Below are 17076 nucleotides of genomic sequence, written 5' to 3' on the forward strand. Positions count from 1 at the left end.
GGCGGCCAGAGGCATTATGTTTTCAGGTTGTCTGTCCTTCCATCCATCCTTCTGTCTGTCCCTCCCATTCTTGCTTATGTGGTATCTCAAAAGAATGCCAAATTTGGCACCAGTGTCCACTTGGACACAACCATGACCTGATTAAATGTTTGTGGTCACTGGTCAAAGGCCAAGGTCAGTGTAACCTTGCATCAGCCTCAATCTCATGAGCACGACTCCTCTCGAACGCCTGGATGGAATTTTTTTGAATTTGGCAAAAATATCCACTTAGACTGAGGAATTAGGTGGTCTAAGGTCAAAGGTCAAAGTCAGTTAGCTGCCAGAGTGCAAAAAAGCATCAAAATAGAGCTTGTTTTCTAAGGTCAGGGCTACGTCCCCAATGTCCTCAAGTCCTAAAAAACACCCCCGCGTACAGCAAACGTCAGGGGGTTGAAAACAGGCAACACATTTATTTTATTTATTGATGAATATTTTAATGTTTCTTTATTAACTGGTTGTCATTTTGCAAAAGTTGCCCCTGAGCACGGCAAATTGAGCATCCCTGCTGTAAACTGAAGCTACAAACCACAAATATAAAATTGTTTTAACATATTTTATGTCTGAGATCTTTTAAAAATGTTGTAATCAAATCAATGTACTCATTGTTCACTGTTCTCTGTTGCAAAAGCTAACCAGCAAATATCATTTAATCTATGTACAACATCACTTTGTTAGAATAGCTGTGATTGTTAGTGGATTAAAATGTATGACCAAGATAAATATGAACAATCAATAAACTCAAACTTGTGAAAAAATTTGATTTGATTTACTTGGTAAAGTAACCCACACACTCTCACACAGCTCACTAGATGTCCCTCGATCACAAAATATCTCCTTCTGGTGTCCAAGAGCCAAAGACTTCTGTTTAATCTTAATCAGTGCAAATCATCTGTTCACCTGTACACTCATATTCTGTATTAATTATTATCTTTACTTCATCCTTCAGTCTCTCCTGATTGAAATACAACTGTGAAAGGAGGCTTTTGGCATCGGCACTTGACAAATCCCTGACTGAATACTTGACAAAGCAGCAGTATTTGACGATTTAGGAATGGGAACGTTTTGACGAGTCACATGTTTGGTTGTTGTTACACACAGACAATTGTGTTAATCATCTAGCCAATAAAATCTGAGCAGAGTATGCCATGTCATCTTTATCTGAGGAAGATTTGCTGGGAGTTTTGTCACATGCTATAAAGCATTTATGAAGAGAAACAGCCAGAAAACACCAAGCTGTGTCACACTGCAGTGTAGTCCAGTAACCTCTAGATAGCAGCACATAACAGTATTAGTTGAAGAAGAGATTTTGGCCACTGACAAGTTCAAGTTCAATGTTCTGTCTCCTTCACCAACTGATGAGCAAAGCACCGTGGTGGAAGATAAATACATTAACTCAAGCACTGTACTTAAATACAATTCTGACAAACTTGTACTGGACTTTTGTACAATTTTGATTTTATCTTCCTTTATACTTACTTACTAATCTACCCAGTAGTATAAAAAGTATCACGATCAATCACCCTCAACTCTGAAATAAAAATAATATCAAGCAGAAACCAAATTTGTTAATGGAAGAAGCATTAATTTGATCAACACTCCCGCTTTCTTCAATGCAGATAGATCTAAGGAGGAGCTGCAGCAGAGTAGTTTGCTTGCTTTACAGCTTGTTATATCAGTATCAGAGTGCGCTCCTGGGCCTCATGTTTTTCTTGCCAACAGTTGCAACATGCCTTTGCTGTTCCCTCTATCACTTTAAATACAATTAGAATGAAATGGGTGGCAAAAATTAAAGGTGTGTCGCAGAAAACAGGAAACATACAGAAAAGAGGAATGTGGTAGCGCTACTGCCAAAACCGTCAAGGTGTAGCAGGGTTGTCAAGGTATAAGAAACCAAACTGGTAGATTCAGCAAACACTTTCACACACACTCTAACCATCTGTGATATATCGTCGCTCCTGAGTTAATTCACTTGTGACAACATGGACGGTAAGTTATTGTCTTTCAGTTTTTTTCTGTTAGGACTGAACACTACACACTGAAATTTAGATAAAAGATATTATGTATGAAATCATTTTCACAGTGCACAAGTGCTACACGTAGATGACTGTCTTTTTCCTTCTCTTTCCATATTGTTGAAGAGTTGTTACTGTTAGAAGAGATAAACTACGTATGATGTTCTTGCTTATTAATCTGCTTGTTGGCCTCTTTTTATGTACTGATACCATTCTTCATTTCCTTATTATGGTAATGAAGCTAATGCTGTCCCTGACCTCATATGAATAGAGGAAAAAAGTCTGCTAGCCACTAGGCTAATTTATACAATGTAAAATGCCATAGGCTTGTGCTAAAAACATTAGCTTGTAGTTGTATTTGTGGGGAAAATGTTTGTCTGTGAATGCTGCGAGTTATAGTGAAGCTGATTTGTGTACTTGTGTTTGAAATTGTCTCTATTAAGTCATGTTTAATGTGTGTTTTGGATGTGTTTTGAATCAATTAAACAAGTAAAAATCCCCCTTAAAACCGTCAAAATATAAACCAAAAATGTTGCACTGCTCTTAATCTGTCAAGCTGCACTTTTGAAAAGTGTTTTGGCCAAGCATAAATCTGGCTCCAGAAGAGATTAGAATTGTTTGTGGTTATCAATCGGCTTGTTGGCCTCTTTTTATGTATTGACACCATTCCTTCAATTCCTTAGGTGCTAACTGCTTTCTGACCAGGTCTTAAACATGAAAACAATCTAAAGTATAAATGTACACTGTGACTGATGGACATTATTATCTTTCAGTGTCAGACAGGAGAATTGTCATCTTGGGAAAAACTGGAGTCGGGAAAAGCAGCCTGGCTAACACCATATTTGGAGAGACACCGTTCAAGGTCGACCACAGTCTCAGCTCTGGAACGCAAGAATGTCAAGCACAAACCAGATTGGTCAATGGAAGAAACATCACTTTGATCGACACTCCTGGTTTCTTCGACACAAATAGACCCGAGGAGGAGCTGAAGCGTGAGATAGTGAGGTGCATCACAGAGTGCGCTCCTGGGCCTCATGCTTTTCTCATTGTGCTTACATGGGGTAGTTTCACAGAGCAGGAGCAGGCTGTCATCAACAAAATAAAAGAATACTTCTCTGAAGAAGTCTTCAAATATACAATAATCATCTTCACTCACGGTGACCAGCTCCCTGAAGGAAAGAAAATTAATGATTTGCTTCACGGCAATAAGTCTGTGAGTGATCTGGTGAAGAAGTGCGGAAACCGCTGCCACGTCACTGATAATAAATACTGGCAGAACAACCAACGGGATGAATACAGGAACAACCAGTTCCAGGTGAAGGAGCTACTGAAGACAATAGACAATGTAACTGGGGCAAACAAAGGAGGCTGCTACACCAATGAGATGCTACAAGCAGTGGAGGAAAAAATACAACAAGAGGAGGAGAGCATTAGACAGTCACCAGGAAACATGTCAAAGGAAGAGGTCAGGAAGCAGGCTAAGGGCACTGTATTTAACAGGCTTTGGATCAAACTGGCAGGTTTTGGAACAGGTGCATTGTTAGGAGCTTTATGGGGTTTGACATTAGGAAATGTAACCAAAATGGCAGCAGCTTTAGGGTTAGCAGCAGGAGGAAAATGAGAGAAGGCATTAACCACACTTGCAGTGGCAACTGCTGCTGTAGTGGGAGCAGTGAAAGGAGGGTTAAAAGGATATGAGGCAGTTGAGGGAGCAGGCACACCCTGGGAAGCAGCTAAAAGGGCAGCAGGTGTCATAAAGGATGAAGGTTTGGGGGAAAGCCAATCACAGCCAGCTTTGAAACAGAGTCGGAATCTGAAGTGAATGAAAATGAGCTGTGACTCTACAAGACGACGGACAGTTTAAAAAGTCAGCTATTGAGTTGATTATGTTTATTCATATGTAATAAGTAAGAGGTTGTTCTTAGCTGACCTTAACCACTGAGTGTCTGTTTGATGTGTTAAGTGCTTTAATTGTAAACTGTAGCCACAAACCACAAATATAAATTGTTTTAACATCTTTTACACATTAAATCTTTCAAAATGTCAAACCAGTGTACACTGTTGGCTGCATTTCTATCTTTAGTTGATATATCGACGATTGTTCCCAGTTGAGAAAGCTAACCAGAAAATATCTCTTAATGCAAGTATGTACGATATCATGTTGTCAGACAAGTCTTCTGATGCTTCTGCAAAAATAGTTGTGTTTCTTTGTGGGTTGCACTGTATCACCAAGGCAAATATGAACAAGCAATAAAGTGAAATTTATGGAAAAATGTGATTTGAGTGATTAAAGTTTTTACTTGGTAAGGTAAAGCTGCCTCATCTCCACCATACACACACACACTTGGTAAACTAGAATAAAAGCAGAGTGAGCGCACAGGAGAAAAGACACACCCCTCACTTATTCCTCTTTCGACAACACAGACGGTGAGTTAAAGTTACGTCTTTCAGTTATTTATTTGTTAACACTTATCGCTACACTGCTGTACACTACTCTTTTACATATGACTTTCTGGAAAGTCATATTTTGGCTAAATTATCCTTCAAATGATTAACTGTTGTTATCCCATGTCATCAATGTCTGAGGACGCTCCACAATAGCAGTGGGCCCCCCGGCAGGACAACACACCATGCCACACCACAGAACTGTTAACGAAAGTCCGGGGAACGTGGCATCAGTTTTAGCCGAGCCAGTGGCTTTAATATTTTGACTGATCGGTGTAAATTGGTGTATGTGCTCTTGTTATGTCTGGTATGTCACATGTTTGGTGTACGTATGTGTCCTTTTCTAGTTGGCCATGATTGGTTGTTGTTGCATTTATCTTCTGTTCACTTTTGCAAAAGACATCTTGATCTAAATGATTTGATTAAATTAAAGTTTAGATATACACTGATCAGCCAAAAAATTAAAACCACTGGCAGGTGAAGTGAATAACATTGATCATCTTGTTACAATGCAGTGTTCTGCTGGGAAACTTTTGGCTCCTGGCATTCATGTGGATACCACTTGACACACAGCACCCACCCAAACACCGCTGTGGACCTAGTATACCCCCCAGTGGCAACATTGCCTCACTGCAAAAACTGGTCAGGAGTGGCCTGAAGTACGTGACAGAGAGCTCAACACATCGACCTGGCCTCCAAATTCCCCAGATCCCAATCTGATTGAGTATTCGTGGGGCGTGCCGATACCCCAGACGTACCCCAATTGACAGTGGGGTTTTCTTGGATTGGACTTAGCTCTGACATGTCAAGGCATGGACACGGGACCTCTGGGGGGGGCGGGGGGGTCTGGTACTTGGGCGTTGGCGGTGGATCCTTTGAGATCTGACGGTTGTGAGGTGGGGTTCTGGCACGTTCCACATATGCTTGATCAGATTGAGATCTGGGGAATTGGAGGCCCGGTTGATGCCTTGCACTCTTTGTCATGTTCCTCAGGCAATTTCTGAGGGAGTTGGTCCGCAGCAGTCAAGTGGCATCCACATGAATGCCAGGACCAAAGGCTTCCCAGTAGAGCATGGCATTGTAACGAGATGGTCAGTATTGTTCATGTCATCTGTCAGTGGTTTTAATGTTTTGGCAGCACAAGAACAGGCACTTAGTACAAGATCAATAGAAGCAGGGGTCTACCACGCCAGACAGGACCCCAGGTGCAGGCTGTGCAAAGTTGCTCCTGAGACAGTTCAGCACATAACAGCAGGCAGGGAGAGCGTACACGGAACGCCATAACCAAGTGGCTGGCATAGTATACAGGAACATCTGCACTGAGTATGGGCTGAAAGTCCCAAGGTCAGAATGACAGACACCTCCTAATATGGTTGAGAATCACCGAGCCAAGATCCTGTGGGACTTCCAGATCTAGACTGACAAACTGGTGAAACCAACTGGACATTGTGTTGATCGACAAACAACAGAGGAAGGCATTAGTGATAGATGTAGCAATCCCAAGTGACAGCAACATCGGAAAGAAGGAACACAAGAAGCTTGAAAAATACATGTACAGCTGTTTGAGGAAAAAACACCAAACACTAAAACTACCCACTAAAACTGTCTACAGTTTGAACACTAGGGGGCACCAGCATCAAACTGTTTAGTACATCCTTGAGTTAGACATGCACAACTCATACTTCACTTCAAGACCGAGGGACTCTTCAACTCCTTCAAGTCGAACAGACAAACTTCTACTTCCTGTATACATACCCTGCACAGGCGCCAGCTCAAACAGGTTCCTCACACATTCCTCAGTCTTTACATAACTTGAGTGTGAGATAGAGCTGGGACAATATCAGAGGCCTACACGGTTGATCCCTTCACAGTTATCATGGCCCAAAGAATCATGAGAGCAATATTATCGCGATAACGATAGAACATATTTTGTAAATGAAATACACTAAAAATATGAGTGCAGGGAGGTGGAGAGGGAGACAAAGCTGGGATGAAAAGAAACTGGATTATTTACAGGACACTATCATATGTGTACTATTAACACAAAATCAATACTTCATTTTTAAATATCACAGTTATCATCAGTAGTTATCTATAACAACACCCCTAGTTTGTGGTAAACATGTCGTTCAGGGATAAACAACTTAGCGCGAATGAAATGAGCAGCTCTGATGTTGCAGTTCTCACCATTTCACATATTAGTTTTGTTTGTCCTGCAGAAAACTACTCATGATTCAGAGGACCATTTCCTCTTATATCCCGTCGTTTCGCACCTTTCAGCTTCTATGCGTGCCGTGCTGTTTACCTTCATGGGGTTCAGTGTTGCAGTACACGGGGCCTCGCTGCGCTACGGAGGCATGGCTGGCCGGTGCATCTTCTGCTGGCCATTTAGCTTCATCTGCACCCTGCTGGTCCTGCTCTCAACTTCCTGCTTACCTCGCTGACCAGGCCTACACTGCCAGACTGGTGTTTGTCAGTGCCTGAGAGGACAAGAGATGAAGGAAGGAGACACACTGAGTGACAGAGGACAGAAATATAGATGCTAAGAGCTTGAGTGGCTTAGCAGAAAAATGTAGCTGAACTTCTGACAAAAAATTAACGACTCTTCCCTACTGGTGTTTCATTGTAAAATACTGACATAACAAAAACCATAAAATCCAAACAAGTCAACACACTGGAACAACAACCGCATGGATGGATCACTGAATGAGTCTACCAGGCACAGGTCCAGGTGGCCCTGCAAAATGTTACTCAAATTAACACGTACTGATGATGAAGGGACACAAAATGGCCTCAAAATGACACAAGACAACCCCAAAAAAGACACAAAATAAACTCAAAGTTACACAGAATAACTACAAAGAGACGCAAAGCTAGAACAAAGAGACAAAACCACCACAAAGTGTTTGTATTTTACTCCTATGTAGGAGAAGTGTTTGGGCCTTTTGCATGGGCATGCCCAGGGGCCTTTTGTCTTATAATACACCCATGAGCACAAGAGATTTATTCATTTAAGAGAGAAGAAATGTATTACTACATCCGAGACACACCAGCTCTCTCGCTGCTGATGGGAAAGCCTCTTATGCAATCAAAGGGCACTCTCATCACAACCTAACAAGGTGTTCAGTAGCCTGTGGGTCTTATTTTATTTATTTATTCATTTTTGCCACTAAGGCTTTGAAAAACAATACTTAAGCTGTCATTTTGTCCTTATAACAAAGTTTAGTATCAAAATGTGTGAGAGCAAATAAATGTTTTTGTAAAACTGATTAACATTGAATTTTAAAGCATGTGTTGGGGAGTAGTGTGTGCTGTGATTGCGATTGAATATGTTGTGGCTTTCATAATGTAGTAAACAGCTGCAACATGCCTTTGTTGTTCCTGTTGTCACTTTGTATTCAGCGAAGAAATCAAACGAGCAATAAATGAGTAGTTATATTTTTTAACACAGAACTGATATCTAAATTATCAAATGATATGTTCACTTCAAGTACAGGTAAAAAAAAAAAACCTGTTGTTGTTAATGTGAATGTTATCAGGAAATTGTTATTAAGTGGGAGCTTTGCTTGGTTTGGGAAAGAGAGGTGGATTTATTTGACTTTTACTTAAATGAAAAGAATAGAAGCAGCAGCTGGTTTGTTATTAGGAACAGTGAGGTATGTCTGCTGCAGCCCCTGAGTGAGCTGAGCGCAAAGGCACATGACATCACATTTGTCCATTGAAGCCCTGCCCACAGTTTTGTACACAGGAACCCGTCAATCATAGCAACAAGCTGCTGGAGACAATATGTTTAAAGTACTCTTTCTTTGTAGTCAACATGTATTTCACCAGGTAAACCTGAAGTCACTCCACATGTGCTCCTAAAGTTCCCTTCTCATCAGCTCGACTGCCCCTCAGGTCTGAGCAGGTGGGCTACTTTTAATAAGTTCCTCTTGACTTACAGCTGAACTGCTTATTGTTTGACAGAGTGGAATACTTGTTTATATTCACTGTTTGAATTTACAGTTTCTGTTGTAAAGTTAACAAGACCAAGAAAACTGGAAGTCAGGTCTTTGTACCATTTGAAGAGAGAGAAGCACATCATGGTCTGGGAGGACGCCAGAATTATTTGTGACGTCTCTGAGGAATGTGGTAGAGCTACTGCCGAAAGTGTCAAGGTGTGACAGAGTTGTCAAGGTACAAAAAAACCCCAACACACACTCTTGCAGCATTCACACTGACTAATTGTTGCTCCAGAGTTACTTTGCTATTGACAACATGGCCGGTAAGTTATTTTCTGTCAGTTTTTTTCCTGTCAGAACTGAACACTGCACACTGAAATTTAAATATTAGCTATTTTGTTTTTACTTCTTTTTACAGGTGCTTCACTTAGATGGCTGTCTACTTCCTTGTCTTTTTCATATTGTCGAACAGTCACTGGTACCGTTAAAAATGATTTATGCTTGGGCACACAACACTTTTGATGAGTGTCGACAGAAATGAGAGAATTTCAACAGCAAAAAGAGTCGTGTGAAACTCTCCTTTCATGTCATGCACCTGGAGAATTTTAAGTCACGAACGAACATATTTTGTCGTGCAATGTGATTGGTAGGTTTCTATTGTCTTTATGGAGATAGTAATTTTTAATCCACACTGACTCTGATCTGCATTCAGTGTCTCTGTCCATAGATACAGGTTTCTGTCAGAAGCAGCTCCTTTACAGCTAAGAGGACAGAGGCTGGCCATTTATCATCTCTAGGCTGACCAAACTGCCCTCACCAGGCTGACTGACAACAGACATTCACTGAATCAGAATATTTTTCATGTCATCGCCATAAGAAGAAATTGAGTGTTTATATTTATTGATTCAACGATTTTATTTCCCTGCCCACTGCAGTGAGTGAGGGGGATCTGCTGCTCACAGAAACATTGAGGGCTGATCAATGTAGATACAGTTAATAAGTTAGAAACACATATTTGTGGGATTGTAAAAAGCTGTTTTAGGCTTTATTAATAAACATGACAGAAATAGGGTTGTAGCATTAAAAAAAACTAAGGGTGCCTGTGGTTACTCTGGAGAATACTAATGCAGGATTTATACCTCTGCATCGGATCAACAACGTACCTACGACATAGGCTCTGCCACATGAAGTGTACGCTGTACCATACGCTGTAGTCTGATGTGCACCTCCCCAGAAATTTAATTACACATTGCGGCGACGCAGACCTGTCTATTTCTGTAAGCTGAAACCATTTCCCTCAGTGGAAATGAAGCTTTTATTTGTTTTAATTTCACAGATAAGAAACAATAAATTGTGAAGACAATAAAGCCTCCACAAAATAACATTTTAAGTCTTGTGTGTGATTTATCCTGGCTTCATATGAGCAGAGGAAATCTCAGCTTAGCGCTTGGCTAATTTATACAGTGTAAAATACCATAGGCTTGTGCTAATAACGTTAGCATGTTGTTGTTTGTTTGGAAAACATGTTTAGTGTAAGACAGTTGTTTTGTCAGTGAACCTTGTGAGTTGTAATGGAGCCAAATTTTGTAACATTACCTTTGTTAAATGTTGCTGTTGTCCCTGGCGAAAAGTCTGCTAGCTGCTAGGCTAATTTATACAATGTAAAATGCCATAAGCTTGTGCTAAAAACGTTAGCATGTTGTATTTGTGGGGAAAATGTGTCCAGATAAAGACAAGTGTTTGTCTGTGAATGCTGCGAGTTATAGTGAAGCTGATTTGTGTGCTTGTGTTTGAAATTGTCTCTATTAAGCCATGTTTAATGTGTGTTTAATGTGTGTTTTGAGTCAACTAAACTTCACAGCACTTTACAGAAACCCCAATGCCCACTAGTGTTTTGGAGGTGTAACTGCAGAGTAACAGACACACCACCACACAAGTATAAATGCTCACAACGGCATAGGCTACAACGTAGGGTCTGCCACACAAGTATAAATCCCCCTTAAAACAGTCAGAGCATAAACTAAAAGTGTGGCACTGTTATTAAAATAGGTCTATCTGTCAAGTGGCCCTTTTGAAAAGTGTTTCGCCCAAGCATAACTCAGGCTATAGAAGAGATTAGAATTGTTTGTGGTCTGCTTGTTGGCCTCTTTTTATGTATTGACACCATTCTTCACTTTCCTTATTATGCTAATTGAGCTATAAATGCTAACTGCTTTCTCACCAGTGATGACTTTATTACAATTTAGTTCATGTCTGTTCTCTTATACATGAAAACAACCCAATCACAATAGTTCAGTATTACTGATGGACATTATTCTCTTTCAGTGTCAGACAGGAGAATTGTCATCTTGGGAAAAACAGGAGTTGGGAAAAGCAGCCTGGCTAACACCATATTTGGAGAGAAACTGTTCAATGTTGACCACAGTCTCAACTCCGGAACAAGAAAATGTCAAGCAGAAACCAGATCGGTCAATGGAAGACGCATCACTGTGATCGACACTCCTGGTTTCTTCGACACAAATAGACCCGAGGAGGAGCTGAAGCGTGAGATAGTGAGGTGTATCACAGAGTGCGCTCCTGGGCCTCATGCTTTTCTCATTGTGCTTGGAGTAGAGAGATACACAGAGCATGAGCAGACTGTCATCAATAAAATACACCAATACTTCTCTGAGGAAGCTTTGAAATATGCAACAATCGTCTTCACTCATGGTGACCAGCTCGATGAAGAACAGACAATTGAAGATTTTGTCTGCAAGAATCAGTTTGTGACCGATCTGGTGAAGAAGTGCGGAGGTCGCTGTCACGTCATTGATAATAAATACTGGCAGAACAGCCAACAGGATGAATACAGGAACAACCACTTCCAGGTGAAGGAGCTACTTAAGACAATAGACAATGTAACTGGGGAAAACAAAGGAGGCTACTATACCAATGAGATGCTAAAAGCAGTGGAGGAACTAATACAACAAAAGAAGGAGCACATAAGAAAGTCACCACAAAAACTCTCAGAGGAAGAGATCAGAGAGCAGGCTAAGGGTAGAGTGTCAGGGAAGATTTTAATCAAACTGGCAGGTACTGCAACAGGAGCACTGTTAGGTGCTTTATTTGGTTTTAATATCACAGCAGCTGTAGGAGCAGCAGTAACTGAAGCTGCAGTGGTAAAAGCTGCCAGGACAGGAGGTTTTGCAGGATATCATGCAGCTGAGGCAGCAGACACAGCAATGGAAGCAGCCAAGATGGCAGCAGTGTCTGTCTTAAAAAGAGCACATGATGGTTTGGACGAACTATCACAGCCAAAGTTAAAGCAGAGCAAATAACCTCCAAAATGAGCCGTGGCTCTAAAGTGGTGACGAAACAGTACAGAATAGAACGGTTCTATTGGCATCATCCACCACTTTTGACAGCAGAGACATAAAATAGATAATGTGTATGAAACTGAACTGAAGTGAACTCGACTGCTGGGTGGAAAAGAGGCATTACAGAAAGGGGAGATAATGTTTTGATTTATCGCAAAAGAGTCATGCCTCCCTGTAGATTGCATGAAAATCTTTATAAACTATCGTCAACCACTGAGTTGGTTATGTTGATATGTTCATATGTAATAATTAATAGGTTGTACTTTTTGTCTGAGCTTCAAACTTATTCCTGTTTTACGGGCTAACAACGAAATAGTGGTTTGATGTGTTGTCCAGTGCATGTAGCCTGCAAAAAAATACATATATATATATATATATATCATTTGTATCCTTTAATAGATAAGATTTTATTACTATTATCATCATTTTATCAATCCAGTGTACCCTGTAAGCTGTATTTCTGACTTCCCTTAAAACATTGCACACTGTTTGTTGTTGCAAAAGCTAAATAGAAAATATCATTTACTGTATGTACAGCATCATTTTTGGGGAGATTTTAATATATAACCAAGGTAAATGTGAAGAATTAATTCACTGAAACATGTGAATTTCTTGTACTTGAGTAAATAAAGTTTAATTTGATCAAGTAATCAGTTTCTGAATGGTGCATGGTGATAGCAGAAGAATCCAAAAATGTTTATCATGGCTGGCTGGCTGGCTAGATAGCTAGATAGATAGATAGATAGCTAGATAGTCATTGAAACACGGCCAGACAACAACGTAAGCTAAAAAGTTGAAAAGTGGAGGACTTTGACCCAGGAGGCTGGTGTTTGCTTCCTGTAGGAATGTAAAGTCAAACCATGATGTTTTTTTCTCAACCTAACCACGTACATGTGTTGGCTAAACGTTACCACATGCTTTTGTTGTCAAAGGAAGAAAATGTCAATCTTTGTGCCAACATACCTTAATTATTAAAAAGACTGTGTGCATCAGACACAATGCATGTAACCAGCTCAAGCTGGAATGGCATCCCAGAGCCTCAACAACAGATGCACCCAGGCTACCTTGCACGTCATATGCAGGCGTTGAAAGTCCACGACCAAGTGGCAAAATGTGACAAGGTCGGAATGACAATGTGTTGTGCTTTATTGAACAGGGGGGGAAAAAATCACCACTTTGTTTGATCTGTTGTAATCTTAACAAATGAAAAAAATACCATCAGTTAATGTTTAATCATAGATATTTCATCAACTATTTCAATGTGCGGACGACTGTAGTACAGTCCCTATGGGTCTTCGTCAAGAGTATTTCTACACTTAGTGTAGAAGGTGACATTTCCAACTAAAGGTGGGATGCCCATTTATTTGGGGAAACTTCTGAGATCGCCACAGTTCAAGGAAATGCATTGAGGTCAAGGTAAAACTGACCAAGAAAAAATAAGCAATCGATTGAAATTTGCAAATGAACATCCAGTGGTGCCACTGTAGCAAATTCAGTTGCATAATTTTATTATATTTTGTTTACCAACTGTGATAATTATTTAATTGGTGCAATCCTGAATAAGTGCTATATACATTTTTTTTAAATATGTTTTTGTCATAAATATTGCTGTAATGCAGGAAAGGAAACCTGTGTTTGTTTTGTAAAATAGTGAACACATATTAAAAAACACACAAGAACTCATAGAGGAAAGATGCGTAAAATGTCATACAATATAAATGTTATCAAAATAGATGAGGAAAAAGAAAACAAAGTTAAATTAAATATGGTGATGTGAACCCTCTCACTGCCTCAGTTGCAAAACAAAGATGAAAACAGGCATTGTAAAAGTCTGACATTATTCTCCCGTTGCAGTGTAAAAACTAAAATAATAATAGTAATAATTATAATAATAGTACAAACCCCTCATGATCACTGAAATATGACGGTAACACTACTGAATCTATATTAAATTATGTTGTTTTCACACACACGGTCAATTAATGTGCCTGTTCCTGGGTAGTTTGTTTGACAACTGCACATACCCTTTGTCTGCATATTGTTTCAAAAATGTCATCATTAGTGAATTCTCCCGTGACAGCAATTGCGTCACATATTGGATCTAGCCAATCAAATAACTTGCCGAAATGTTCTTCAAACAAAAACATGGCTCAGGATGATGGTCTGTCAATCACTGCTATTACTGTGTTTTAAGTCACGCACTCGCAGACTAAACTTCAATGACATCTGCTGTTGTAAGAATGCTGTATGTCAAGTCTCTCCACTATACATGCCAATGGGCTTGCAAAGCAACCGATGTAGTGTTGCTGCCGCTCTATGATGAACTTCGAGCACAACTATCAAATGTATCGCTACTGATGTTTACAGGCCCAATGAGTGGGCAGCAGCCATTTTCTTTAACAGGAAAACAGTTAAGCTGCAAATGTTGTGTATATGGTCGAATCTGCAGCGTGTCATGTCATATTTTGCGTGCAGTTCGTGTTCTGTCCTATTGTCACAGAGAAAACCTGGCATGCACTGAATTGCTTTTGAATGTCATGGGTGGCTTCGTCTTCAAAGTCTCAGTCATTCTGCTAAACTTGTTACACGGGTTCATGCCACACATGCCTGTCCTGCAGCAAGTAGTTTCTTATGTGACACCACAGTAATTCCTTGTACTTTATGTAATGTACAAACCCAAGCCAGTTTAAAGGAAAATTGCAAAACAATCCACCTTTACGAGTGATCCTATCCTCTTGTGTCTTCACCAGTTTCACGCCTCTTCAACAAATCCACGTCACTTGCTTACAGTGGCGTTCCTTTTAAATGTGTCCTCATTGTATTAAGAAACTCTGCGAAGACAGCATCTTTCTGTCTAACAACAGTCCTTAACTGGACAACTATAAGTACGCTGTACCACAGGTTCACACCTACATTGTCAACATGCATATAAATTGGTTGAGAGAGCGAACTTTGAATAAAAAAAATCAAGTGAAGGCTGTCTGAGGCCACTCGCACCCCCAACACACAATACATTCCTGTTTTCACAGGAAATGTACAGTTTCTGCTCGTTACATGCAGACAGCCATTTTCAAGATAAACGTAGGATTCCCTTAAGTTAGGCAACAAAAGTCCCTGGTTACGTAAGGCTAGGGTTAGGGTAAGGGTTAATAAAAAATGTACGTGATTAGGTTGAGAAAAAAAACATGGTTTGGCTTAAAGTAAGTATAAATGTCATGTCACGTGACACAATCCACCTTTACTAGAGAGCCTTTCTGGAACAGTAGGTGTAGAGGTCACTAAATGGCCTGAGGCGTACTCTGTATGGTCCTTTGGGTGTCAACTTGATGATCATCAAATTGAACGGACATTGTTTGAGGAAAAGTATCAGCAGCTCAGAGCACAGACTTCATTAATAAGTCCATCGATCACATTCATATTTTTAGTCAACATGATACGTGTATTTCCCCCCAGAACCAGCTTCTCAGCTAAACATGTATTATACACTTTAGTATGATGTGCATGCATTAACTCAAGTTTCCCTGTTTTCTTGTTATATCCAAAATCCTGAGCATCTATTTCTACCTATTTCATACTTCCTCAACAAATCTATGACACTTGCTTACAGTGGCGTTCCTTTTGAATGTGTCTACGTTGCAGTTAATAGCCTTGTAAACACAGCGTCTTTCTGCTAAACAAAAGTTTTTAATTGGACAACTTTAAATACACTCACAATGTCAACATTCGGTGGCTTCCCATTTACTGGAGGCAACTGGAAAAAAATCTCCAATAGCAACCACGCTTACATTACAACCCTGTCTCATTCTGAAGTCGTCCTGTAATGCCGCTTGGTCAGTGATTTCAGCATCAGACACAGACAAAGAAAGTTGTCCTTTCACGGTGGTGTGCTATGCGGCCAGGTGGCGTCAGTGTGAAATGGCGCCTGATGGTGTCAGTGTGAAACAAGGCCGGACGACAACGTAAGCTAAAAAGGTGAAAAGTGGAGGACTTCGACCCAGGAGGCTGGTGTTTGCTTCCTGTATGAATGTAAAGTCAAACCATGATGTTTTTTTCTCAACCTCACCACGTACATGTGTTGGCTAAACGTTACCACATGCTTTTGTTGTCAAAGGAAGAAAACGTCAGTCTATAGTGCTGTGCCAACATACCTTAATTATTAAAAAGACTGTGTGCATCAGACACAATGCACGTAACCAGCTCAAGCTGGAATGGCATCCCAGAGCCTCAACAACAGACGCACCCAGGCTACCTTGCACGTCATATGTAGGCGTTGAAAGTCCACGACCAAGTGGCAAAATGTGACAAGGTCGGAATGAGAATGTGTTGTGCTTTATTGAACAGGGGGGGAAAAAAATCACCACTTTGTTTGATCTGTTGTAATCTTAACAAATGAAAAAAGTGCCATCAGTTAATGTTTAATCATAGATATTTCATCAACTATTTCAATGTGCGGACGACTGTAGTACTGCTAACTATTTATCTGTTCCGCACCCAAGGGCATGTAAGGCTTATTCATGTCTGTGCCACTGCCAAATGTCTTGTGAATAGTTGAAGCATGTAAATTGCATGCAGCAATGCCGGTCAGAGCAGTTAACAAAAGACAAACATCCTCAGGGTGACGACACACTGTCAGCAGTAATCTTGACGCCTCAAACTGTAGCGCTCTAATGAAATGGCTCTTTCCTGTCCCTCTCTGTATACATATATATGTACATATATATATCCGCTAAGGTGTTCAGTGGTGTTTTTTCTAAAAATGTCTTCAACTGAAAAAGTTGCTAATGATAAGTGTACTATACACATGCAATGCAATGTATACAACATAATGTGAACTTTTTGTTGCAATAAAAAAAAAATCTATTACACTGTTGGTGCTTCTCACATTATGGTGGGTGCTCCCAAAATTTTGCTGGTGCTCCTAACTTTTTGAAGTTCGGAGCACCAGTGCTACCATGTAAAAAAGTTAATTTCAAGTCCTGAGTAAGGAAATGAAGCGGGCGATTATAATAAGATGAGGTGTTGGAGACAACAGGAAACATACTCCCAGTCAGGTTTAGTAGCAGATTCAGGCAACTTTTCTCTTTGACAGAAGTCACTGCAGTAGCTGTTGTTGTAAGCTACTGTCATTACCGTCTGTCCTGCATCTCTCTCTGTCTCTCTCTCTTTTTTTCTCATTGTGTCATGCGGATTACTGTTAATGTATTATGTTGATCTGTTCTGTACGACATCTATTGCACGTCTGTCCGTCCTGGAAGAGGGATCCCTCCTCAGTTGCTCTTCCTG

At 40.3% G+C, this 17076-nt stretch overlaps 2 protein-coding genes across 2 annotated transcripts; both read left to right on the forward strand.

Annotated features, from left to right (window-relative positions):
• The first annotated feature begins 1886 nt into the window (after positions 1–1886).
• LOC125883585 (GTPase IMAP family member 7-like) lies at positions 1887–4294 on the forward strand. The gene is made up of 2 exons (XM_049567989.1): positions 1887–2025; positions 2825–4294. Exons 1-2 carry the CDS (start codon positions 2019–2021, stop codon positions 3670–3672), a joined length of 855 nt encoding a protein of 284 aa, XP_049423946.1. The 5' UTR covers positions 1887–2018; the 3' UTR covers positions 3673–4294.
• A 4381-nt stretch (positions 4295–8675) lies between these two features.
• On the forward strand, positions 8676–12443 carry LOC125883582 (GTPase IMAP family member 7-like). The gene is made up of 2 exons (XM_049567986.1): positions 8676–8760; positions 10763–12443. The coding sequence occupies exons 1-2, from the start codon at positions 8754–8756 to the stop codon at positions 11752–11754; spliced, it is 999 nt and encodes a 332-aa protein (XP_049423943.1). The 5' UTR covers positions 8676–8753; the 3' UTR covers positions 11755–12443.
• Positions 12444–17076: the final 4633 nt, after the last annotated feature.

This window comes from Epinephelus fuscoguttatus, linkage group LG23 (genome assembly GCF_011397635.1).
Source record: "Epinephelus fuscoguttatus linkage group LG23, E.fuscoguttatus.final_Chr_v1".
Taxonomy (NCBI): Eukaryota; Metazoa; Chordata; class Actinopteri; order Perciformes; family Serranidae; genus Epinephelus; species Epinephelus fuscoguttatus.